Genomic DNA, 23,053 nt, shown 5'->3' on the forward strand with positions numbered 1-23,053 from the left:
TGCAGCTGTGACTTATTAAACTGATAGTTCGGCTAGCAACATATGGATTCTCTTCTCGACAGCGATACTTTCACTCGCATTATGGCCTGTCAAATGACTGTGTGGCCATACCGTCATACAAACAGTGTACAACGCCATATTTGCACTTGGTGGCCAAAACAGGAACTACTACGTCCAGTGGAAGTTTGTTCCGCATTAACGCATTAGCATATCTACCAAGTTTCGCTGCAGTGCTGTAATTACAGCCCACACTGGCCCCGTGAATAGCTCCACGTAAGTGGGAAATGTTAGTAATTTAGGCAATAGCGTCGACGCCATTTCGAATGCGCATAAGCTGCTAATACTTCTCCTGGTGTGCACTAACGAATACGTAAGAAATGCAAGGATCAAAGAATAACGAGAAAATATCTTACATATGTTGTTCTCGTCGTTCTTTTTTCGTCCGAAGACTGGCTTGATACAGCTCTCCGCGCTACTGTATTCTGTGCAAGCCTCTTCATCTCAGAATAAGCGCTGCAATCACATCATTTTGAACCTGCTTACTGTATTCATCTCTTGGTCTCCCTGTACAATTTTTTTACTCCCCACGCTTCCCTCCAATACTAAATTAGTGATCCCTAGATGTCTTAGACTGTGTCCTATGAACCAATCCCTTCTTTTGCTCAAGTTATGCCACAAATTTCTTTTCTCTCCCAGTTCATTACCTTCTCATCTGCTACATGATCTACTCACCTAATCTTCTGTGGCACCACATTTCAGAAGATTCTATTATTGTCTAAACTGTTTGCCGTCTACATTACACTCTGTAGAAATACCTTCAGAAAAGACTTCCAAGTACTTAAATCTACATTCGATGTTAACAAAATCTAATTCTTCAGAAACAATTTTTTCTGCCTTTGCCAGTGTACATTTTATATTCTCTCTACTTCGGCCATCAAAAGTTACTTGGTGCTCAAATAGCAAAAACTACTTTTAGTGTCTCGTTTCCTCGTCTAATTCCTTTAGCACAGCCTGATTTAATTCGAATGCATTCCATTACTCTTGTTTTGCTTTCGTTAACATTCATCTTGTATCACCTTTTCAAGAAACTGTTCATGCCGTTCATCTGCTTTTCCAGGTCGTTTGCTGGCTCCGACAGAATTACAATGTCATCGGCAAAGTGCATAGTTTTTATCTCTTCTTCCTGAACTTTAATTCCTTCTCCAGTTTTTTCTTTGGTTTGCTTTACTCCTTGCTCAATGTACAGACTGAATAACGTCGGGGATGGGCTACAACCCTGTTTCACTCCCTTCGAGATGGCCGCTCCCCTTTCATACTCCCCAACTCTTACAACTTCCGTCTGGTTCCTGTGTAACTTGTATGTTGTATGTAACACTGCGCTCCGTTATTTGACCCCAGCTACCTTCAGAAATTCAAACAGTATATTCCAGTCGACATAGTCACAAACTTTCTCCAAACGCACAAAACTACATGAGTTGGTTTACCTTTCCTGAACTTCTCCTCTAAGAGAAGTAGTAGTATCAATACTTCCTCGCGTGTTTATACACCTCTCCGTAATCCAAACTCATCTTCCCCGAGGTCGTCTTCTACCAGTTTTTACATTCTTGTGGAAGTAATTCAACTTAGTACATTGCAAACATGACTTATGAAACTGTCAGTTCGGCAATACTCTCTCTTGCAAGAACTGGTTAAGAAAACGATGTAAATTACTGAACAAATTAGGAAAAGAAGATTAATGTTCTGCGGGCCCAAGAAAAGAAACACTTCTAGCAGGATGACGAGAAAACTGGAGCATTTTGAAAAATTAAAAGGCAAACCCAACTGGTTAGGGATGTGAACATAGATCTAGAAGAAATTAGTGTAAATAAGCAAGAAATTGGAGACTGACAAAAGTTGAGTCTGGGAAAAGAAGATAAATGTGGACTTACTGAGAAATAAAAATCTTCTCCGTGTTTTGAGGTTGAAGAGGTATGAAACGGGGCGAGTATGTAAGTAGTATCAGTACATGGGAACGCGAATGAATGAGTTATATTGTTCTGGAAAGCATCATCCATACAATTCCGAAGACGGCAAGAGCTGACAAGTGCGAGAATTATCGCACAATCAGCTTAACAGCTCATGCATCGAAGCTGCTTACAAGAATAATACACAGAAGAATGGAAAAGAAAATTGAGAATGCGCTAGGTGACGATCAGTTTGGCTTTAGGAAAAGTAAAGGGACGATATAGTTCTGACATAGGATGGCGATGAAAAGCATGTGTCTTTGTCGTTCATAAGGGAACGAATCGACAGAAGCTAAGGTAAATTCGTGGATACTTCACCAGAGTGTCATAGTGCGTTACTGTTTATAATGCTATACACACTGACGGAAAAAAGTCGCAGCATCAAAAAATAATTAATACAGAATAATGCAATTTCGAGAACACATTTGTCTAGGTAATATTTTAAGTGATTAATACTGCTAGATCACAGGTTAATGCAATCGCTTGAAATCGATTGCAAATATGGAATGCTGGTACATTAATAACCGTTGTAGCTACCAGAATGTTGAATGCAAGCATGCAAACGTGCATGCATTGTGTTGTACAGGTGCTACATGTCAGCTTGTGGGGTGTACTTCCACGCCTGTTTCACTTGGTCAATTACGGGGACGGTTAGTGCTGTTTGGAATGACGATGGAGTTATCGTCGGATGATGCCCCACCTGTTCTGGATTGGAGACAAATCTGGTGACCGACCATGTCAAGGCAATATGTCGACACTCTATACAGCACGTCGTCTTTTTTTTGTCTACAGCTCCCTCTAGTACCATGGAAGTCATTCCCTCATGTCTTAGCAGATGTCCTATCATCCTGTCCCTTCTCCTTATCAGTGTTTTCCACATATTCCTTTCCTCTCCGATTCTGCGTAGAACCTCCTCATTCCTTACCTTATCAGTCCACCTAATTTTCAACATTCGTCTATAGCACCACATCTCAAATGCTTCGATTCTCTTCTGTTCCGGTTTTCCCACAGTCCATGTTTCACTACCATACAATGCTATACTCCAGACGTACATCCTCAGAAATTTCTTCCTCAAATTAAGGCCGGTATTTGATATTAGTAGACTTCTCTTGGCCAGAAATGCCTTTTTTTCCATAGCGAATCTGCTTTTGATGTCCTCCTTGCTCCGTCCGTCATTGGTTATTTTACTGCCTAGGTAGCAGACTTCTTTAACTTCATTGACTTCGTGACCATCAATCCTGATGTTAAGTTTCTCGCTGTTCTCATTTCTACTACTTCTCATTACCTTTGTCTTTCTCCGATTTACTCTCAAACCATACTGTGAACTCATTAGACTGTTCATTCCGTTCAGCAGATCATTTAATTCTTCTTCACTTTCACTCAGGATAGCAATGTCATCAGCGAACCGTATCATTGATATCCTTTCACCTTGTATTTTAATTCCACTCCTGAACCTTACTTTTATTTCCATCATTGCTTCCCCGATGTACAGATTGAAGAGTAGGGGCGAAAGGCTACAGCCTTGTCTTACACCCTTCTTAATACGAGCACTTCGTTCTTGATCGTCCACTCTTATTATTCCCTCTTGGTTGTTGTACATATTGTATATGACCCATCTCTCCCTATAGCTTAGCCCCACATTTTTCAGAATCTCGAACAGCTTGCACCATTTTATATTGTCGAACGCTTTTTCCAGGTCGACAAATCCTATGAAAGTGTCTTGATTTTTCTTTAGCCTTGCTTCCATTATTAGCCGTAACGTCAGAATTGCCTCTCTCGTCCCTTTACTTTTCCTAAAGCCAAACTGATCGTCACCTAGCGCATTCCCAATTTTCTTTTCCATTCTTCTGTATATTATTCTTGTAAGCAGCTTCGATGCAAGAGCTGTTAAGCTGATTGTGCGATAATTCTCGCACTTGTCAGCTCTTGCCGTCTTCGGAATTGTGTGGATGATGCTTTTCCGAAAGTCAGATGGTATATCGCCAGACTCATATATTCTACACACCAACGTGAATAGTCGCTTTGTTGCCACTTCCCCCAATGATTTTAGAAATTCTGATGGAATGTTATCTATCCCTTCTGCCTTATTTGACCGTAAGTCCTCCAAAGCTCTTTTAAATTCCGATTCTATTACTGGATCCCCTATCTCTTCTAAATCGACTCCTGTTTCTTGTTCTATCACATCAGACAAATCTTCACCCTCATAGAGGCTTTCAATGTATTCTTTCCACCTATCTGCTCTCTCCTCTGCATTTAACAGTGGAATTCCCGTTGCACTCTTAATGTTACCACCGTTGCTTTTAATGTCACCAAAGGTTGTTTTGACTTTCCTGTATGCTGAGTCTGTCCTTCCGACAATCATATCTTTTTCGATGTCTTCACATTTTTCCTGCAGCCATTTCGTCTTAGCTTCCCTGCACTTCCTATTTATTTCATTCCTCAGCGACTTGTATTTCTGTATTCCTGATTTTCCCGGAACATGTTTGTACTTCCTCCTTTCACCAATCAACTGAAGTATTTCTTCTGTTACCCATGGTTTCTTCGCAGCTACCTTCTTTGTATCTATGTTTTCCTTCCCAACTTCTGTGATGGCCCTTTTCAGAGATGTCCATTCCTCTTCAACTGTACTGCCTACTGCGCTATTCCTTATTGCTGTATCTATAGCGTAAGAGAACTTCAAACGTATCTCATCATTCCTTAGTACTTCCGTATCCCACTTCTTTGCGTATTGATTCTTCCTGACTAATGTCTTGAACTTCAGCCTACTCTTCATCACTACTATATTGTGATCTGAGTCTATATCTGCTCCTGGGTACGCCTTACAATCGGGTTATAACAGCGATATGTGGGCCAGAGTCCTTCTGTTGGATAACAACACTGCAGCGCTGATCATGAATAGCAGCACAACAAGTGGAGTCACCAGACTCACATACGAATTTGCGGCCAGGGTGCGGCGGATAAACACGAGAGCACTACTGCTGTCAGACGCCCGCCAGACCACAGATCCAGGTGTAGCTCCAGTGTGTCCTGCACGCAGACAGGTTGGTTGCAGGTTCTCAACTGGCTTCCTTCTAACCAACATTGCCACTGCTGAGTCCTGCCAACTGACGAGTCGGGCGTCGGAGATAAATCGGCCGTTGTGGAACATGCACTTCAGTCACGTGACCGTGTAGTTAAGTTTTCTGAAACTACAGTTTTAAGTGCTACCACGAACTATTATCCACGACTGTATAGGGAGGCTATTGAAATTTATAAACATGAAGATAATTTTAATAGAAAAGAAGAGGCCTTGAAATTAAGCGAGATACGGACAGTGGCGTTACAGAATCGATAAGTGATTTTTATCTATGACGGACTACTATCGATAGTTACATTTTATCTTTGACTAGTTTTCTCTTTGCTGCTATGTGCAAGCTAGACCACGCCCACTTTCCTCGGTATTTAGGCCGCTCTCCGACGCCCGACTCGTCAGTCGGGAGGACTCAGCAGGACCAGCCGTACCTCTGAAGATGTCCAACGTAGTATTGGACGAAACGTTAGGAATAGAAGAATTCCACGGACCACGGCCATATAATCCGGAAGAATTATCAACAACATTCTCTGCCCATTTCCTCCATGTTCACTAAACACCACGCATTCATATGATTTCAACCAAATTTGGTACACGTATTAGTTACAATCTGGAAAGATGTGCTGCGGGGTTAAGCGTGATAACGTGGAGGGAGAATAGGGAGGAGTAGATGAACAGAGAAAAGAAAGTGGTAGAGATGAACCGGAAGGGGGGGGGGGGGGAGAGGAGGAGATGGACTAATAAAAGACTGGAATAAATACATACCCGGGCACCGCAGATTACTTAGCTAGTAAACATATAAAGGTAACTGTAGAATCTGCAGATGAAACGTTGAGGTCCGATGAAATACTCTTAAGAAACCGTATTTTATCGACCAAAGCAGTGGCTTACAGAATTCCGATCCCTGAGTGTTGCAGATCAGTATGTTAATCTCACCAGGTTGAATCATTAGAACAGGCAGAGAAGATTTGACAAGGAGCTGTGTGCTTTGTATGGGGATAATTTAATGAGTTCAAAAGCGTAATGCAATTAGAGATGGTGTGTTTGACGGAGAGGTTTGGTGTTGAAATTCGAAGAACTTATATACTAATGAAAGTCGGGCTATATACTACTTCCTCCCAACCTTCATTTCGCGAAATAACCACAACGAGTAAATCAGAGGTATCAGAGCCAATTCAGAGGCTTTCCAGCAGACGTTCACTGCACGTTTCATTCGTGTATGGAAGAAGACCAATTATTGACTAAAATGGATCGGTATAATCAATGGCATTCGTTCGATCAGCCATTCTACGCAACCGAACATTGAATGACAAACAGGAGTAATTACAATTGGAAATTGGAAGAGTGTCATATTTAGTAATATAAATTAATGCAGATTTTCGGCTCCTACAGTTCTGAATATCGAACACACCATTAATACTACCGAACATAAACTCTATACCAGAGCTAACATCTTTCAACAGCATTTTTTCCTTCAACTTTACATAACAATGCAATGCAATGCCTCGCCTTCCTTGTTCCTAACAACCAAGAAAGTATTGATGAACACGCTATTACATTTTATGGAAACAAAATAAATTATTCTGCAGCTGTTATTGTACTACAAGAGCTTTGGTATTATAAGCCAAATGTGGATGATTTAATACGTCAATTTAGGGACGCATACAGAGAATTTGTTTTTATGCCTAATGGAATAAGATGTGCACATAGATATTACGATTTTAGACAAGGTCGTTATAGGCCTTTATGGTATAATTATTAGATCCTCAATAAGTGAACCTCACTAGTCATTCCTCAGACACCAGGGATGGAGAGAACAAGTACCAGAAACATCCTCGAGCACACACCCTGAGGTGGCTTTCCCAGTAGAGATGTAGATGAGAGTCGTGTTCTTAGAAGAGCGGCCAGTTATTCCTCATATGGAAGCCAACAGGTACACGATCGAATCCAACGGCCGATCTGGTGCAGGGTGTCACTTTTCAGTTCTTCGATTACTCGTTTCCATATCCGCCATTTTTGTATCCGTTTGACGTCTGAAAGCAGCTACTCTGTTGTGATGGCCTACGGCGAGGCAGTTACGCAAGATGAAATTCTACTCAATTCGTTGCTAGCTACAACCTCGGTCAAGTTGTGGGCTGGTCTGCAAGGCAAGGTCGGAGTTGCAGGACAGGTTGCGCGGACAGGGCACTCGCAGGGAGAGAGAAAGGGCGCGAGTGTGCGCCAGGGTGTCTCAAGTCGGAGGGAAAGACGCCTGCATAAGGAATGAGGGCTCGAGCAGAAGGCACCGCTCATAAAGGCTTTCACACCATTGTCGCGGCGGCTTCGTCTGTTCGCAGCCGAGGAAGCTGCGGCGGTCCCGCGCAGAGTCATGGAGCCGGTGTGCTGCACCGACCGCGCGCTTCCTGGTGCAACGTTGTCTGTGTCTACAGGCGTGGCTCCTTTTCAAAAAACACTCTGTAACGGACGCCACGAGACGCTGGGAGAAAGAAAGTTGTACTACGAGGTGCATTCAAGTTCTAAGGCCTCCGATTTTTTTTTCTAATTAACTACTCACCCGAAATCGATGAAACTGCGTTACTTCTCGACGTAATCGCCCTGCAGACGTACACATTTTTCACAACGCTGACGCCATGATTCCGTGGCAGCGGCGATGGCTTCTTTAGGAGTCTGTTTTGACCACTGGAAAATCGCTGAGGCAATAGCAGCACGACTGGTGAATGTGCGGCCACGGAGAGTGTCTTTCATTGTTGGAAAAAGCCAAAAGTCACTAGGAGCCAGGTCAGGTGAGTAGGGAGCATGAGGAATCACTTCAAAGTTGTTACCACGAAGAAACTGTTGCGTAACGTTAGCTCGATGTGCGGGTGCGTTGTCTTGGTGAAACAGCACACGCGCAGCCCTTCCCGGACGTTTTTGTTGCAGTGCAGGAAGGAATTTGTTCTTCAAAACATTTTCGTAGGATGCACCCGTTACCGTAGTGCCCTTTGGAACGCAATGGGTAAGGATTTCACCCTCGCTGTCCCAGAACATGGACACCATCATTTTTTCAGCACTGGCAGTTACCCGAAATTTTTTTGGTGGCGGTGAATCTGTGCGCTTCCATTGAGCTGACTGGCGCTTTGTTTCTGGATTGAAAAATGGCATTCACGTCTCATCCATTGTCACAACCGACGAAAAGAAAGTCCCATTCGTGCTGTCGTTGCGCGTCAACATTGCTTGGCAACATGCCACACGGGCAGCCATGTGGTCGTCCGTCAGCATTCGTGGCACCCACCTGGATGACACTTTTCGCATTTTCAGGTCGTCATGCAGGATTGTGTGCACAGAACCCACAGAAATGCCAACTCTGGAGGCGATCTGTTCAACAGTAATTCTGCGATCCCCCAAAACAATTCTCTCCACTTTCTTGATCGTGTCGTCAGACCGGCTTGTGCGAGCCCGAGGTTGTTTCAGTTTGTTGTCACACGATGTTCTGCCTTGATTAAACTGTCGCACCCACAAACGCACTTTCAACACATCCATAACTCCATCACCACATGTCTCCTTTAACTGTCGATGAATTTCAATTGGTTTCACACCACGCAAATTCAGAAAACGAATGATTGCACGCTGTTCAAGTAAGGAAAACGTCGCCATTTTAAGTATTTAAAACAGTTCTCATTCTCGCCGCTGGCGGTAAAATTCCATCTGCCGTATGGTGCTGCCATCTCTGGGACGTATTGACAATGAAGCGGCCTCATTTTAAATCAATGCGCATGTTTCTATCTCTTTCCAGTCTGGAGAAAAAAAATCGGAGGCCTTAGAACTTGAATGCACTTCGTAATGCACGTACATACAAAACTCACCGCGGACAAGTGTTACGAAAGTAACCAGTTACTCGAGAGATATTCCACTTTATACAAGACATCATTTCATAGCTTTGTTAGTGCCCAAACACGTTTCAGCACTTTATGTGTTATTTTTAATTGTATTTTTTTTATTTCCTTTCGGAAAAATTATTGTGTATTTTTGGCTCAAAAGTATTTACATTTCAGAAGGAGCGATTATTGGTCATCAAATATTTTACATTAGCTTACTTATGGTATACAACTGAGACGTACGTGCGTATATGACCAGAGGTATTATAACGGGCGATTCAGCTAGCTGTTCAGCTGTCGTTTGAAGCAATCCATAGTGTTACAGCTCGCCTTCATAAACCGTGCGCAAGATTTTCCTATTCTTTCGCTCACTACGCGCAAACTATTAGTCCTACACAGAAAATTGATCAGAACCTTTTTGTAGGAACCGCGCGACCGCTACGGTCCGTAGGTTAGTTACGTTTTAGTAGTTCTAAGTTCTAGGGGACTGAAGACCTCAGAAGTCTCAAAGTGCTCAGAGCCATTTGAGCCTTTTTTTTTGTAGGAAATTTACTGTAGTTAAATTTTGTAATCGGATACGTTTTCAATGGAGCACACGGTTTTCGAATTATTCAAGTAAAACATACCCCCTCACTCATTGCTAACCTGTCATGATTTCTGTGTGTTGTTTGGTTGTTTCTGGCACTCTCCTGCCGCTCTTACAAGCACAGTTGTTTCAAAATCAACTATCTGAGGGGGACGGGGGGAACTTTGCTGTGGTTTTATGGTCGCAAGTCGGAAACCACGTATTTCCAGACATGTGAATACCACGTGGGAACTATCCTGCTATGTTCGAATACAGTATGCCTAGTGTGGCACTTGACACATCGATGGAATATCCTCGTTAAGTTGAAAAGCGATATGAAATTAAACGAGGCCGTGAGGTCGGTATTACGCAAGCCGGAAGGTCCACTTTGGGTTATTGGGAGAGCTGTGGGAAAGTGTAGCTCATCTGCAAAGGGGAAAGCGTATACAATACTAATGCGAACCATTCTTCAGCACGGTACTGCTGAGTGTTTGGGACCCCTACCAGATCGAATTGCAGAAGGAGACGTACGCAATTAAAATCGTTCAAATGGCTCTCAGCATATGGGACTTAATTTCTGAGGTCATGAGTCCCCTAGAACTTAGAACTACTTAAACCTAACTGACCTAAGAACATTACACACAACCATGCCCGAGGCAGGATTCGAACCTGCGACGTAGCGGTCGCGCGGTTCCAGACTGGAGCGCCTAGAAGCGCTCGGCCACTCTGGCCGGCCGCAATTAAAAGGCGTTCAGCTGTAGGTTCGATCAAAACACAAGTATTACGGAGATGCTCCTTGAACTGAAATGTGAATCTTTGGAGGGAAGACGATATTCTTCTACTACCTGCACATGAGTCATACAGACACGAAATTAGGCCCTGTTTTAGAAGTACCCTCTATGACAACGGGCTGATTGCTGTATTTGTTCGAGCAACACCGTAGCTTCATTCCTGGACAGTTCGCTTGAATCTACCTTTGGATGGGTGCAGGTGACGACGTTTCCCACGCCACAGCCGCTGTGAGACTTTGCTCGCTTTTCAGGCGGTACAGAGAACAACAGTCCAGTTGTTGTGTGCCGGCTTTCGCGGCGGTCTGCGGTTCCGCGGTAATGCTGCCTTTGACCCCGGCCCGGTGAAGCAGTTTGCAGTGACTCGCACAGTGCAACCAATCGGATCACGCTTCGAGCCTTTGTTGCACGTACAGTGGAAGAGTGCAGCGCTGCGCTGTTTGGACCTGTGTGTCCCGGGCACCTGCAGAGACGGAGAGGAACCTGGGAAGCCGTCGCCACCGCGAGCGGCAGCGCCGCTCGTGTTTACTGCGATAATGACGCCGGCCGAGGCAGAATGCGGGCTATTGTTTCCGTTCGTGCCGCCTCATCGCTTTTGTCGACAGGTCGTCACGACCGGCGCGGGACCCTAAATAAGAGAAGCGGGCTGGGGGGCTCTTGAGGTCGCCGCGCCGGCGGTGTGAGGGCCGGTTGCAGCGCTCCTTCCTGCAGTCCCACCCCCACCTCTCCATTCCCATCTCCCGGTACCACTACGCGACACGCTTTCAGACGCACCGCAGCAGTCGTGCGCCGGAGCCTCGCAACAGAGAAAACAACCGTCCTCCCCCGCCTTCCACCCTCTCCCCCCACCCCACGCCTCCATCGTACCTGCGAAGCTGGAGTAGATAAGGGCAGCCCATTAAAGTCTTGTTGGCGGACGCGGCGGTCGACCGGGCGTTTATTACACGCAATCAACGACATCCCACGCCGGATGCCCGCCGCCGCGGTGTCCCACGTCGAGTGGCCACGAATACCTGGGGGCAGCTGGCGGCAGTCAAATGGGCCGACAGTCAAATGGGCCGGCCGCTTTGTGGTCGCATCATTAACGCCGCCGGCGGCAATCAGCGCGCTGACTCGACCGATCCCATTGTCGGCTGTCGCCTTGTTACACAGTGGGTGTGTGCGGGCGAGCGCGCGCCCTCTCGCTGTCACTCTGGCCGCTTTTGTCGCACCGGCCGCCGCCGCCGCCTGCGCGCCCGCGACACACACAGAGCCGCGAGCCGCCCGGCCTGCCCGACACCCACTGCTCCTCTTCTTGATTTTCACTTCTCTCCCCGTCCCGCTCCGGCTCATCAGCAGCTTTTATGCAACCGCGGGGGCGGTGCCGGACTTCATTAAGGGCGATTCTGGCAGGTGGGAAGCGCTCCAGCGTTATCGCTGCGCGGAATCACGCTCTCGTCCTGTGATCGCGGAGACTTCTCCAAGGCTGTGGCCGACAGCGACTCACATCCGACGAGTCACGCGGTTTGCTCATATTCGGCATGGGACGAATGCTGCTCTAGTACATCTGCATCTGTTGTTGTTGTTGATGATGATGTTGTGGTCTTCAGTCCTGAGACTGGTTTGAAGCAGCTCTCCATGCTACTCTATCCAGTGCACGTTTCTTTCTCAAATTGTGCCACATACTCCTCTTCTCCCCAATTCTATTCAATACTTAATCATTAGTCATGTGATCTACCCATCTAATCTTCAACATTCTTCTGTAGCACCACATTTCGAAAGCTTCTATTCTCTTCTTGTCTAAACTATTTATCGTCCACGTATCACTTCTATACATGACTATACTCCATACAAACACTTTCAGAAACTACTTCCTGACACTTAAATCTATACTCGATGTTAACAAATTTCTCTTCTTCAGAAACGCTTTCCTTGCCATTGCCAGTCTACATTTTATATCCTCTCTACTTCGACCATCATCAGTTATTTTGCTCCCCAAATAGCAAAACTCCTTTACTACTTTAAGTGTCTCATTTCCTAATCCAATTCCCTCAGCATCACCCAACTTAATTCGACTACATTCCATTATCCTCGTTTCGCTTTTGTTGATGTTCATCTTATATCCTCCTTTCAAGACACTGTCTATTCCGTTCAACTGCTCTTCCAAGTCCTTTGCTGTCTCTGATAGAATTACAATGTCATCGGCGAACCTCAAAGTTTTTATTTCTTCTCCATGGATTTTAATACCTACTCCGAATTTTTCTTTTGTTTCCTTCACTGCTTGCTCAATATACAGATTGAATAACATCGGGGAGAGGCTACAACCCTGTCTCACTCCCTTCCCAACCTCTGCCTCCCTTTCATGCCCCTCGACTCTTATAACTGCCATCTGGTTTCTGTACAAATTGGAAATAGCCTTTCGGACCCTGTAGTTTACCCCTGCCACCTTCAGAATTTGAAAGAGAGTATTCCAGTCAACATTGTCAAAAGCATTCTCTAAGTCTACAAATGCTAGAAACATAGGTTTGCCTTTCCTTAATCTTTCTTCTAAGATAAGTCGTAAGGTCAGTATTGCCTCACGTGTTCCAACATTTCTACGGAATCAAAACTGATCTTCCCCGAGGTCGGCTTCTACCAGTTTTTCCATTCGTCTGTAAAGAATTCGCGTTAGTATTTTGCAGCTGTGACTTATTAAACTGATATTTCGGTAATTTTCACATCTCTCAACACCTGCTTTCTTTGGGATTGGAATTATTATATTCTTCTTGAAGTCTGAGGGTATTTCGCCTTTCTCATACATCTTGCTCACCATCTGCATCTACAGGGTGAAAAGTATTTAAACCGACAAAATCTGGGCGGTTGTAGGGGACATCAAAACAAATATTTTTCCTTCATGTCATTTTTTCGTATGAGTAGTAGTTAAACCGGTAGAGGAAGATTTCTCTGGCGGCAAATTAATTAAACCACCAAAAATACCTTTCCATTTTTTTATGACCAAGAGACAACACATTAACACAACCCAATTTCAATTACAGTAGATTTTCAAATATGCCTCCATTGACACGTAAACAAAGGTTATACTGTCGGATAAAAAACCCAGGAACATCCTGAATTGTTCCTGCTGCTGCTACTATCCGGGCAACCAGATCCTCTTCTGATGCAACAGGAGTCGCGTAAACAAGGTTGCGCATCTCACCCCACACAAAAAAGTCCATAGGGGACATATCTGGCGATCGAGCAGGCCATGGTACAGGACCACCTCTGCCAATCCACGTTTCTGAGAACCATCGGTCCAGGAATCGACGCCCACGACAACTGAAAAGTGCCGGCGCCCTGTCATGTTGGATCCACATGCGTTGTCTTGTAGGGAGCGGGTAGTTGATAAATCCGCTCTGCAGCTACGTAGTACGCACCAACCATATCAATGTACTCACTCCAGGTGTATCTCTCCATTAGTAAACAGAGACAATGCACTACTACACTGGTGGACAGCAGTTGCCAACAACTGAAGAGCGTAATACGGCCTCCACCAGTTTAAATAATCCTCATAGGAAAAAATGCCATTACGGAAAAATATTTGTTTACATGTCCCTTACAACCTCCGAGAGTTTGTCGGTTTAAATACTTTTCACCCTGTATACTCAGAAGGGAAACTCCTTAACGCACCCGCTCAGATTTGATGGGAAGTTGGCCCATCGTATAGCCCGTCAAAAACAGGGTACAGATCAAGCATGAAAACAGCAAGAAGGTGTACTCAATCGTGGAAAAGAGAAGCAAACCAGGAACAATGAACGGACCAAATCTAATGTGCGCAATATCTAGTAACGTTAACCACGGTCGTGTCGCGGTTGTGTGGTGACGGTGTTAGACTGCGGAGGGACAGAGATCCGAGTTCAAATCCCCCTCGCGTCTCCCTTTTTTCTTTTCTTTTTTTTTGTCTCTCACAATATTGCAAACTGTCCGTCCGGTCACTGACGTGACTCTAGCCGGCCGGGGTGGTCGAGCGGTTCTAGGCGCTACAGTCTGGAACCGTGCGGCCGCTACGGTCGCAGGTTTCGAATCCTGCCTCGGGCATGGATGTGTGTGATGTCCTTAGGTTAGTTAGGTTTAAGTAGTTCTAAGTTCTAGGGCACTGATGACCTCAGAAGTTAAGTCCCATAGTGCTCAGAGCCATTTGAACCATTTGAACGTGACTCTACGTTGTTTTCAAATTTGAGTACGTCTCGTAATGTCAGTCTGAAACAGCGACTTTTAACGTAGAGACCTCCAGATGTACCGACCTCCTATCTGTTACACAAAGGTACCACTTGTTACTCCTCTTACATTCCGTTTCTGAAGTTTTGACTCTTCATTTCTTTCTTTGTAACATCAGTTCACACCCATTTATTTGTTGCTTCCATTTGTGTAAGAGGTCTGTGCGGCACCTCCCCTGCTCTCACTATTCACCGCAGAATGTCAGTCATGTTATAAGAATATACTACCGTCGCAAGTAAATGTGATGAATAGTACGAGCAGGCGATATGCCGCATAGACCTCTCACAGAAATGAAAACAACAAATAAACAGGTCTGAACTCCATTACAATGAAGAAATTCAAAACTTGCAAAACGGAACGCCAGAGGCATAACATGAGGTACCTGTGTAGGACGAATAAGGGGTAGGATTTGGGATGGACATCATTAAAAGAAAGGCGCTTTTCGTTGCGACGAAATCTTCTCACCAAATTCCAATCACTAACTTTCTCCTCCGAATGCGAAAATATTTTATTGATACCGACCTACATAGGGAGGAACGATCACCTAGATAAAATAAGGGAAATCACAGCTCGTACGGAAAGATACAGGTGTTCATTCTTTCCACGCGCTATGCGAGATTGGAATAATAGAGAATTGTGAAGGTGGTTCGATTAACCCTCTGCCGGGCTCTTAAATGTGATTTGCAGAGTATCCATGTAGATGTAGATGTACGTACGTCTGGAGGTCCATTCGTTACACGTCGCTGTTGCGAACGGACATTACACCAAGACATATACACAAATCTGCATACAGCGAACAGACGTGTCAATGACCGGACGGACAGTTCGTAATTTTGTGGAAAAAGGCAAGTGAATGAGGGCGACTTGAACGCAGATCTCCACTTTCGCAGTCTAAAACCGTGACCACACACCCACGACACGACGCTCGTTAATGTAGCTCGATATTGCACGCATTAAATTTGGACAGTTCATTGTTTGTGTTCTGCTTCTTGTTTCAACAGTTCAGTGTACCTTCTCCCCGTTTTAATGCTTGATCTGTGTTCAGTTTTTCATGGGCTATCCAACAAGCCTAGCTTCCATTGAAGCTGAAGGGGATGCGATGAGGAATTTCCCATGTCACCAAACTACCTCACGAAGTGTAGCGTGAGGTACTGTTCAGCCATTCCCTATTCCATTCACAAAGGGTGCATGCCACAGAAATGAAAACAACAAATAAATGGGTACGAACTATGTTACAAAGAAAGAATTCAAGAGTCAAAACTTCCGAAACGGATTACAAGAGGCATAACAAGTGGTACCTTTGTATTAGCTTTAATTTCTCGAATATCGTCACTATGATGATTTAGAGAGACGTCAGTTCAAAACGTCTCGAAACAGGATTAGAACAAAATAGAGATAAGTTAAGATTGTTCGTTTGCTTCAGGTGTTCTAAATTGTCTCCCTCCACCTAAGTACAACGCTCAGGCTCGTTTGCTTCAGGGTGTTCTACATTGTCACCCTCCACCCAAGTACAACGCTCAGCAAGCTCATACCATTATATGAAACTATCAAAAATGTCCTTTTTTGGGTAGTTGTTCATGCCTCGCGTCATTTTGGCCTCATAGCCAGTTATGTCGTTTAAACATTGCCCTATACTGTAGTTTTTATTTTGGGGAATAAAAAAGTCATTCAGCTCCAAATCGCGTGAATATGGAGTGCGGTTGAAAAGTGGCATTTCTTCTCCTCCCCCCCCCCCTCCCCCCCTAGAAAGTGCACTATTACTGCAGCTATGTGATGGACCAGACTGTCATGCAGCAAGAAGAAATTCCTCCCCTTCTATTTTCGCGAACGAACCCTCTGAATCCTCTTGCACAACCGGTCCGTGACAAGCAAGTGAAATTGGGAATTTACAGTACTGGCGACGGGAAGAAATTCCCCGTCGGTAAGGCCGTGAGAATCAAAAAGAGGTGATCAGCATTGTCTTTACTTTCGATTCTCTCATCGACACCTTCTTTGATCGTGACGAACAATCAGAGCCCCATTCGGTAGGTCCGCATTGATAACACAAATTCGCATCAGCCGCGATGATTTTTTTCCCGAAACGAACTGTCGGCGTTTTTTACTTCAACCAAGTCGCGGCAAGCGTCCACAGATCGTTGATGTTCGGGAATCAAAGTATAACGGACAAAACTTGCACAAACTTTTCTCTTCTTCAGAACATTCTGGAGCATGTACTGAACGCTACATCTAGAGCTGTTGAGTCCTTCAGCGATAGTTCTGCAAGAGACGACGGTTGGATTTCAAAAGTTGACGCTTTTTCTGTGTTCCCTGCGGACGAACTTCATCTCTCGTCGTCTTCTGGTGACGCGCGTCCTTCTTTTAAACGTTTAAACTATTGAAGCACTCGTGCGTGGCTTAAACGATTATCTTCGTAACCCTTTTTCATGGTCTTAGATGCCATCGTAGTCGTTTTACCGAATAAAACATGAAACTGAATCTCTGCCGTTTACTGCACTGCGATTTGTGGCAATAAAGTTGACACACTAGGGCCGCACGTCCACTATTTAGCACTGTCCGCCCATAATTAACTGGTCGAACGCAAATCTGTTGTCTACAGTTGGTAGGTGAAGCTGCTACTGGGGCTAACTGCGCTGAAGTGACTTACACGCTACGAGTAAAATCAGTTTGACGTGTAGTACGTGTAGGAAGGAGTAATGTGTTCCCCTGTTCTTGCCGGAACGTTCTCTCTCTGAATTTCAATAGTAGACCTCTCCGCCACGCCTCGTTTGTTGTGTCTGCCACAAGAGTCTGCCCTTAAGCTTTCACGCTGACTAAACGATCCCGTGACAAAATTCGCCGCTCTTCGATGGATCGTAAGACTTCTCCTAATCCTACATGGTAAGATGTTCTTGTCAAGCATTTTGCATAAACCGAGGTTCAAAGTTTTCCGAGTAGACCAAGCTGAATACCATGCGATAAGGGCGTTACCGCGAGCGACTAAGGGTCCCCTAGGCAGCTCGGTAATGAGTCTCGTTATTTGTTTTTCCTTCCACGATAAACACGTCTGATGATTTATGGGTCGCCGTTCAAGCATCTGGTAGCAGTTCTGTTTCAAAAACGGTAAGCTTGTCTTTGCTGTATATAGCAATAACAAGCGTAATGAACGGCAATGTGAAGAGCTAATACCTTTTCTGGAATCGAAACGAAGGGATCTGCAGCACAGCGGGTAGGAAAGCAGGCAACATCGGCCCTTTCCACGAACAGGGGAAACAGCTGTTTTCTACTGACCCTACAAAAATGTGCGTTATTCGAAGCAGGTGCGGTGTGTCACGACTTCACTGCGATACACGTGTGTGTGTGAACTGATAAATACATGACCAGTTCAGCACGATTGCTTTCCTTGAACGTAACAATAAGATTATGATCACTGTAGTTGCTTTTCGAAGAAACACGATTTGTTGTAGCGATACAAGTGTTTAGTGGAAGGAAAAAAAATAAAAACTATGACAACTGCAGTTCACGGAGAAGAAGTAAAAGCTTAGAGCTTTGTCGCTGACATTGAAATTCTGTCAGAGACGGGAAAGAACTTAGAAGACCAACTGAATGGAATAGATAGCGTCTTGAAAAAATGAACGCAGGAAAAGAAAAGCAAAGTTAATGGAATGTACTCTACTTAAACGAGGTAATACCGAGGGAATTAAATTAGAAAATGAAACTCTAAAAGTAGCCGTTGGGTAGCAGAGTAACTGATGATGGTCCGAGCTGAGAGGAAATAGCAAGAAAATCTTGGCAAGAATGGCGTTTTTAAAAAACGATAATTTGTTAAAATCTAATAAAAATTTCAGCGTTAGGAAGTCTCTTTTGAAAGTAGATTTGTCTGGAGTGTGGGCGTGTACGAAAGTGGAACGTGGACGAGAAACAGTTTCGACAAGAAGAGAACAGAAGCTTCTAAAATGTGGTGCCACCAGAAAAATGTTGAATATTAGATGGGTAGATCGAGTAACTAAAGAGAACCTACCGAATAGCATTAGGGAAAAAAACTATGGCAGAACTTGACTAAAAGAAAGATCTGGTGTTAGGGCACGTCCTGGGGCGTTAAGGAATCGTGTTTAATAGTGAAGTGTGGGCTGTGGGCTGTGTGTGTGTGTGTGTGTGTGTGGGAGGGAATTGCATAGGCACAACCAAACCTTACGCCGGTATTACACTTTCAAATTTCTTTGTCAAAGATTTGATCAAAGATGTGATCAAATATTCCGTCAAATATATTTGAAAAAAATCTTTGGCGTAGCGCTAGTGTCATCACATTTTTCGTCAAAGTTCAAGATGGCTGACAACAACAACTTGTTATTAACCGCAGCAATTGCATTGTGTGCACATGCGGAAGATAAGTGGGGGAAAAAAGGAAACATACATACGAGGTTGACAGTCTTAAATTTCTGGGATTAAAACTTGATAATAAACTCAGTTGGGAGGAGCACACCACAGAACTGCAGAAACGCCTTAACAAATCTGTATTTGCAATTCGAGTGTTAGTAGACATAGGCGACATAAAAATTAAAAAAATCTTGCATACTTTGCCTACTTTCTTTCCATAATGTCATATGGTATAATATTTTGGGGTAAGTCTTCAAGTCAAACAAAAGTTTTCAGAGTCCAAAAGCGTGTAATACGTATTATTTGTGGAGTAAATTCACGGACGTCCTGTAGAAACCTCTTGAACGAACTGGGTGTACTAACTACTGCCGCTCAGTATATTTACTCCTTAATGAAATTTGTTCTAAATAATGTATCTCTTTTTCCAACAAATAGTTCATACATACAATACCAGGTACAAAAATGACCTGCACAAGGACTTAAAAGCACTTACTTTAGTTCGAAAAGGGGTCCACTACTCAGGAACACTCATCTTCAATAGTGTGCCAGCAAACATAAAAAAATTTAGTTACACATAAAGATGTTTAAAAGGAACCTGAAAGACATACTAGTGGCCAACTCCTTCTACCCCATTGACGAGATTTTTAATAGAAACAAGTGTTGGATTGTATGTATTCATACATCTGCAGAAGACAGGCTCACTGGAACACTCCGATTCCTTGGTACAGCAGAGGGTTATGTTAGGTTAGGTTAGGTTAGGTCAGGTCTCCAATCTTCTTAATCTATTTTGGTATTCAGGGCGCCTCATGTTGTAAAGCGCCACATCAGCTTCATACATCTCTATTAATTTTGTAGTTGTCGGCACACACCAATTGTATTTACCGGCAATTTTTATAAAAAAACTGCAGACGACAGAATGCTGCAGCGATGATAGCGCTCCATGCGGTAACCTGTCACATTGCAGTGAACAGAAGACAAGCGACTTCTTTGATCAAATCTACAGCGAGGCCCTATTTTGGATCAAATATTGGACGACATTTGACAAAGTTCCCTATTACACCATCAAATATCTTTGACAAAGATATTGGACAAACATATTTGACAAAGAAATTTGATAGTGTAATAACGGCCTTACATACAGAAGCACGATCAAATGGATGTAGGGTGCACTAGTTATCCAGCGACGGAGAGCCTTGACCAAGTAGTAGCGTCGACAGCTGCACCAAACCAGTCTTCGGAGTGAGGACCGCGACACCGACACGGAGTGCCTTAACAGACGCAGACTGGACGCTTACCGTGGTGGAGGTTTTCTCCGACTTGACGGTCGACTGGGGCAGCGTGCAGTCTCCCAGCTCTTCCCTCATTTCCGCCGCCTTTTCCTCCGCCGTCATGACGTCACCGCAGCCTTCATCTGTAACAAGCGAGCGAAAGCGCCGTCACACTCTCACCAAACATGCGGCACGCAGCTGCGACGGTTAGCGATTGTTTACAGCTCTCAAAGCTATACGTTCCACCACGCCCGGGTTCCCGGGTTCGATTCCCGGCGGGCTCAGGGATTTTCTCTGCCTCGTGATGACTGGGTGTTGTGCGCTGTCCTTAGGTTAGTTAGGTTTAAGTAGTTCCAAGTTCTAGGGGACTGATGACCATGGATGTTAAGTCCCGTAGTGCTCAGAGCCATTTGAACCATTTGTACGTTCCAACTACTCGACATGTCACGGACTGCGCGGCCCCTCCCGGCAGAGTTTCGAGTCCTCCCTCGGGCATGGATATGTGTGTTGTTTTTATTATAAGTTAGTTTGAGTAGTGTGTAAGTCTAGGACCGATGACTTATGTAGTTTGGTCCCTTAGGAATTCACATACATTTGAAGATTTGATGTGCTTGTCGACCACATAGCGAAACCAAATTTGACTGCAACGGCTAGGGCGTAGCGACTTTAATGTCACGTACGTCAAGCGTTCCGGGCTTGAATACACATGCGGCAAGCTTGCCGAATAGCTAATGGTAACATACGCAACGATACGGGCCAGAAACATTAAAAAATGTAGATTTCGTAGACAAAATTGTGTAGACCTTTTACAGCATGTATGAGAGTAGGAGCCTTTTAACAACTTTTACAGCATCTATAACACATAGAATTAAATTTTCACTCTACAGCGGAGTGTGCGCCGATACGAAACTTCCTGGCACATTAAAACCGTGTGCCGAACCGAGACACGAACACGAGACCTTTGCCTTTCCCGGGAAAGTGCTCTACCAAATGGGCTACCCAAGTACGACTCACTCCCCGTCCTCACAGCTTTACTTCTTCCAGTACCTCGTCTCGTCTCGTACCTTCCAAACTTTACAGAAGCTCTCGTGCGAAACTTGCAGAACTAGCACTCCAGAAAGAAAGGATATTGCGGATATTGCCCGCGAAAGGCAAAGGTCCCGAGTTCGAGTCTCGGTCCGGCACACAGTTTTAATCTGCCAGGAAGTTCCATCTATAACACATCTTTCTGGAATTCTCATTCTATGAAGAACATCCAAATGAGATTGCAGTGGACAATTATGTGGTCGTGGGGTGGCTACCATCTGCAACCCAGCGGCGCATATTTGACCTTCTTCAGAGCAGAACTTCACCTGCACACGTGCGTTTCGACAGTGTTCAGACGATATGGGACATCGGCAGCATTAGTGCTCTAAAAAGAACGGATATTTATGCAACAAGGTAGATACAGAGGTAGCCGCAGGATAATGTCAGAGAGCTCCAACGATAAAAGATCGGTTTGGTGGGAGTGACAGCATGGATGTGTGCCTGTCACTTGAAGCCTCTCTCACTGGTTTCTACTTCCATTGACTTGATGAGTAAAGCGCAGGACTGGTCAATGTGTGCCAGTTTGTGATGCAGAAGTTGTGGCACAGTTGGTTGGTTGGTTGATTTGAGGGAGGTAACCAAACAGCGAAGACATCGGTCCCCTCGGATTAGGGAAGGATGGGGAAGGAAGTCGTACGTGCCCCTTCAAAGAAACCACCCCAGAATTTGCCTGAAGCGATTTATGGAAGTCACGGGAAACCTAAATCAGGATAGCCAGACGCGAGTTTGAGGCGTCGTCCTCCCGAATACGAGTCCAGTGTGCTAACCACTGCGCCACCTCGGTCTGTATCCAAGCACGAATCGACCCGTTATATTTATGTTGTATACCAAACAAGCCACACCAGATGACCCTTACAAACACGGACCTCCCCCTGCTTCCGTGTCACATCCTCCAGTGCGTAGTGTACATCTGCAGATGGTGTGAACAGCAGCCAACAGGTAACCCTATCAACCGTGGACTACTTTGATTCCACCTAATAGACCTACTGATGGACACGGAAATGCTTCCAACGATAGGCATCAAAACACGATGTGCCACAGATATTCTGACAGTTCTGCACCAGCAGTCACACAATTAGGAGCCATCAGTTAGACAGCGCACTTCAGTGCCTGCAGTTTAGCTCGGTACAGTATCTAAGACTACGATGCAACTTAGCAGTCGCTATTTATGGAGTAATGTCAGCGCAGTTATGACTTGTAGTGACAATACATTGACTGTCACGAGACAGCAAAGTTGCTGATACATCATTGCATTATGTTTAGTATACCAAGTATCACGCATCAAACTGTACCAAAAAATGGTTCAAATGGCTCTGAGCACTATGGGACTTAACATCTATGGTCATCAGTCCCCTAGAACTTAGAACTACGTAAACCTAACTAACCTAAGGACATCACACAACACCCAGCCATCACGAGGCAGAGAAAATCCCTGACCCCGCCGGGAATCGAACCCGGGAACCCGGGCGTGGGAAGCGAGAACGCTACCGCACGACCACGAGATGCGGGCAAACTGTACCAAAATATCATTTAGTATAATACTTTTAATAAATGAAATTTGCTATTTCTTATTGTGTTGCCGCATATTTGTTATTCTGCGGCATTATCAAATAAGTGTTTATTTAGAAGCGTGCAAATCAGCCACCGTTAAGGAACGGTAAGAGGTAGTTTATTGCTGGCGTGATGTTTGGGCTGAATTAATGGTAGCTTTCAGTTACTACATACACAAGAGATTATAACACAAAGCAAGTGAATCAATCATTATGATCACATACATTAGAATACTATCTGATAGAAGTCGGGGGAAGGCCACTGAAAAAAGATGGACTAATG

At 44.5% G+C, this 23,053-nt stretch overlaps 1 protein-coding gene across 1 annotated transcript in view; it reads right to left on the reverse strand.

Moving 5' to 3' along the window:
- Positions 1-23,053, reverse strand: part of LOC124623089 (zinc finger protein basonuclin-2-like) — a 172,638-nt gene that overhangs the window by 143,952 nt on the left and 5,633 nt on the right. Inside the window, exon 2 of the mRNA XM_047148881.1 lies at positions 20,162-20,277. Coding sequence (XP_047004837.1) covers positions 20,162-20,277 — 116 coding nt within the window. The remainder of the gene's footprint in view (positions 1-20,161; positions 20,278-23,053) is intronic.

This window comes from Schistocerca americana, chromosome 7, assembly GCF_021461395.2.
Source record: "Schistocerca americana isolate TAMUIC-IGC-003095 chromosome 7, iqSchAmer2.1, whole genome shotgun sequence".
In the NCBI taxonomy this organism is placed as follows: Eukaryota; Metazoa; Arthropoda; class Insecta; order Orthoptera; family Acrididae; genus Schistocerca; species Schistocerca americana.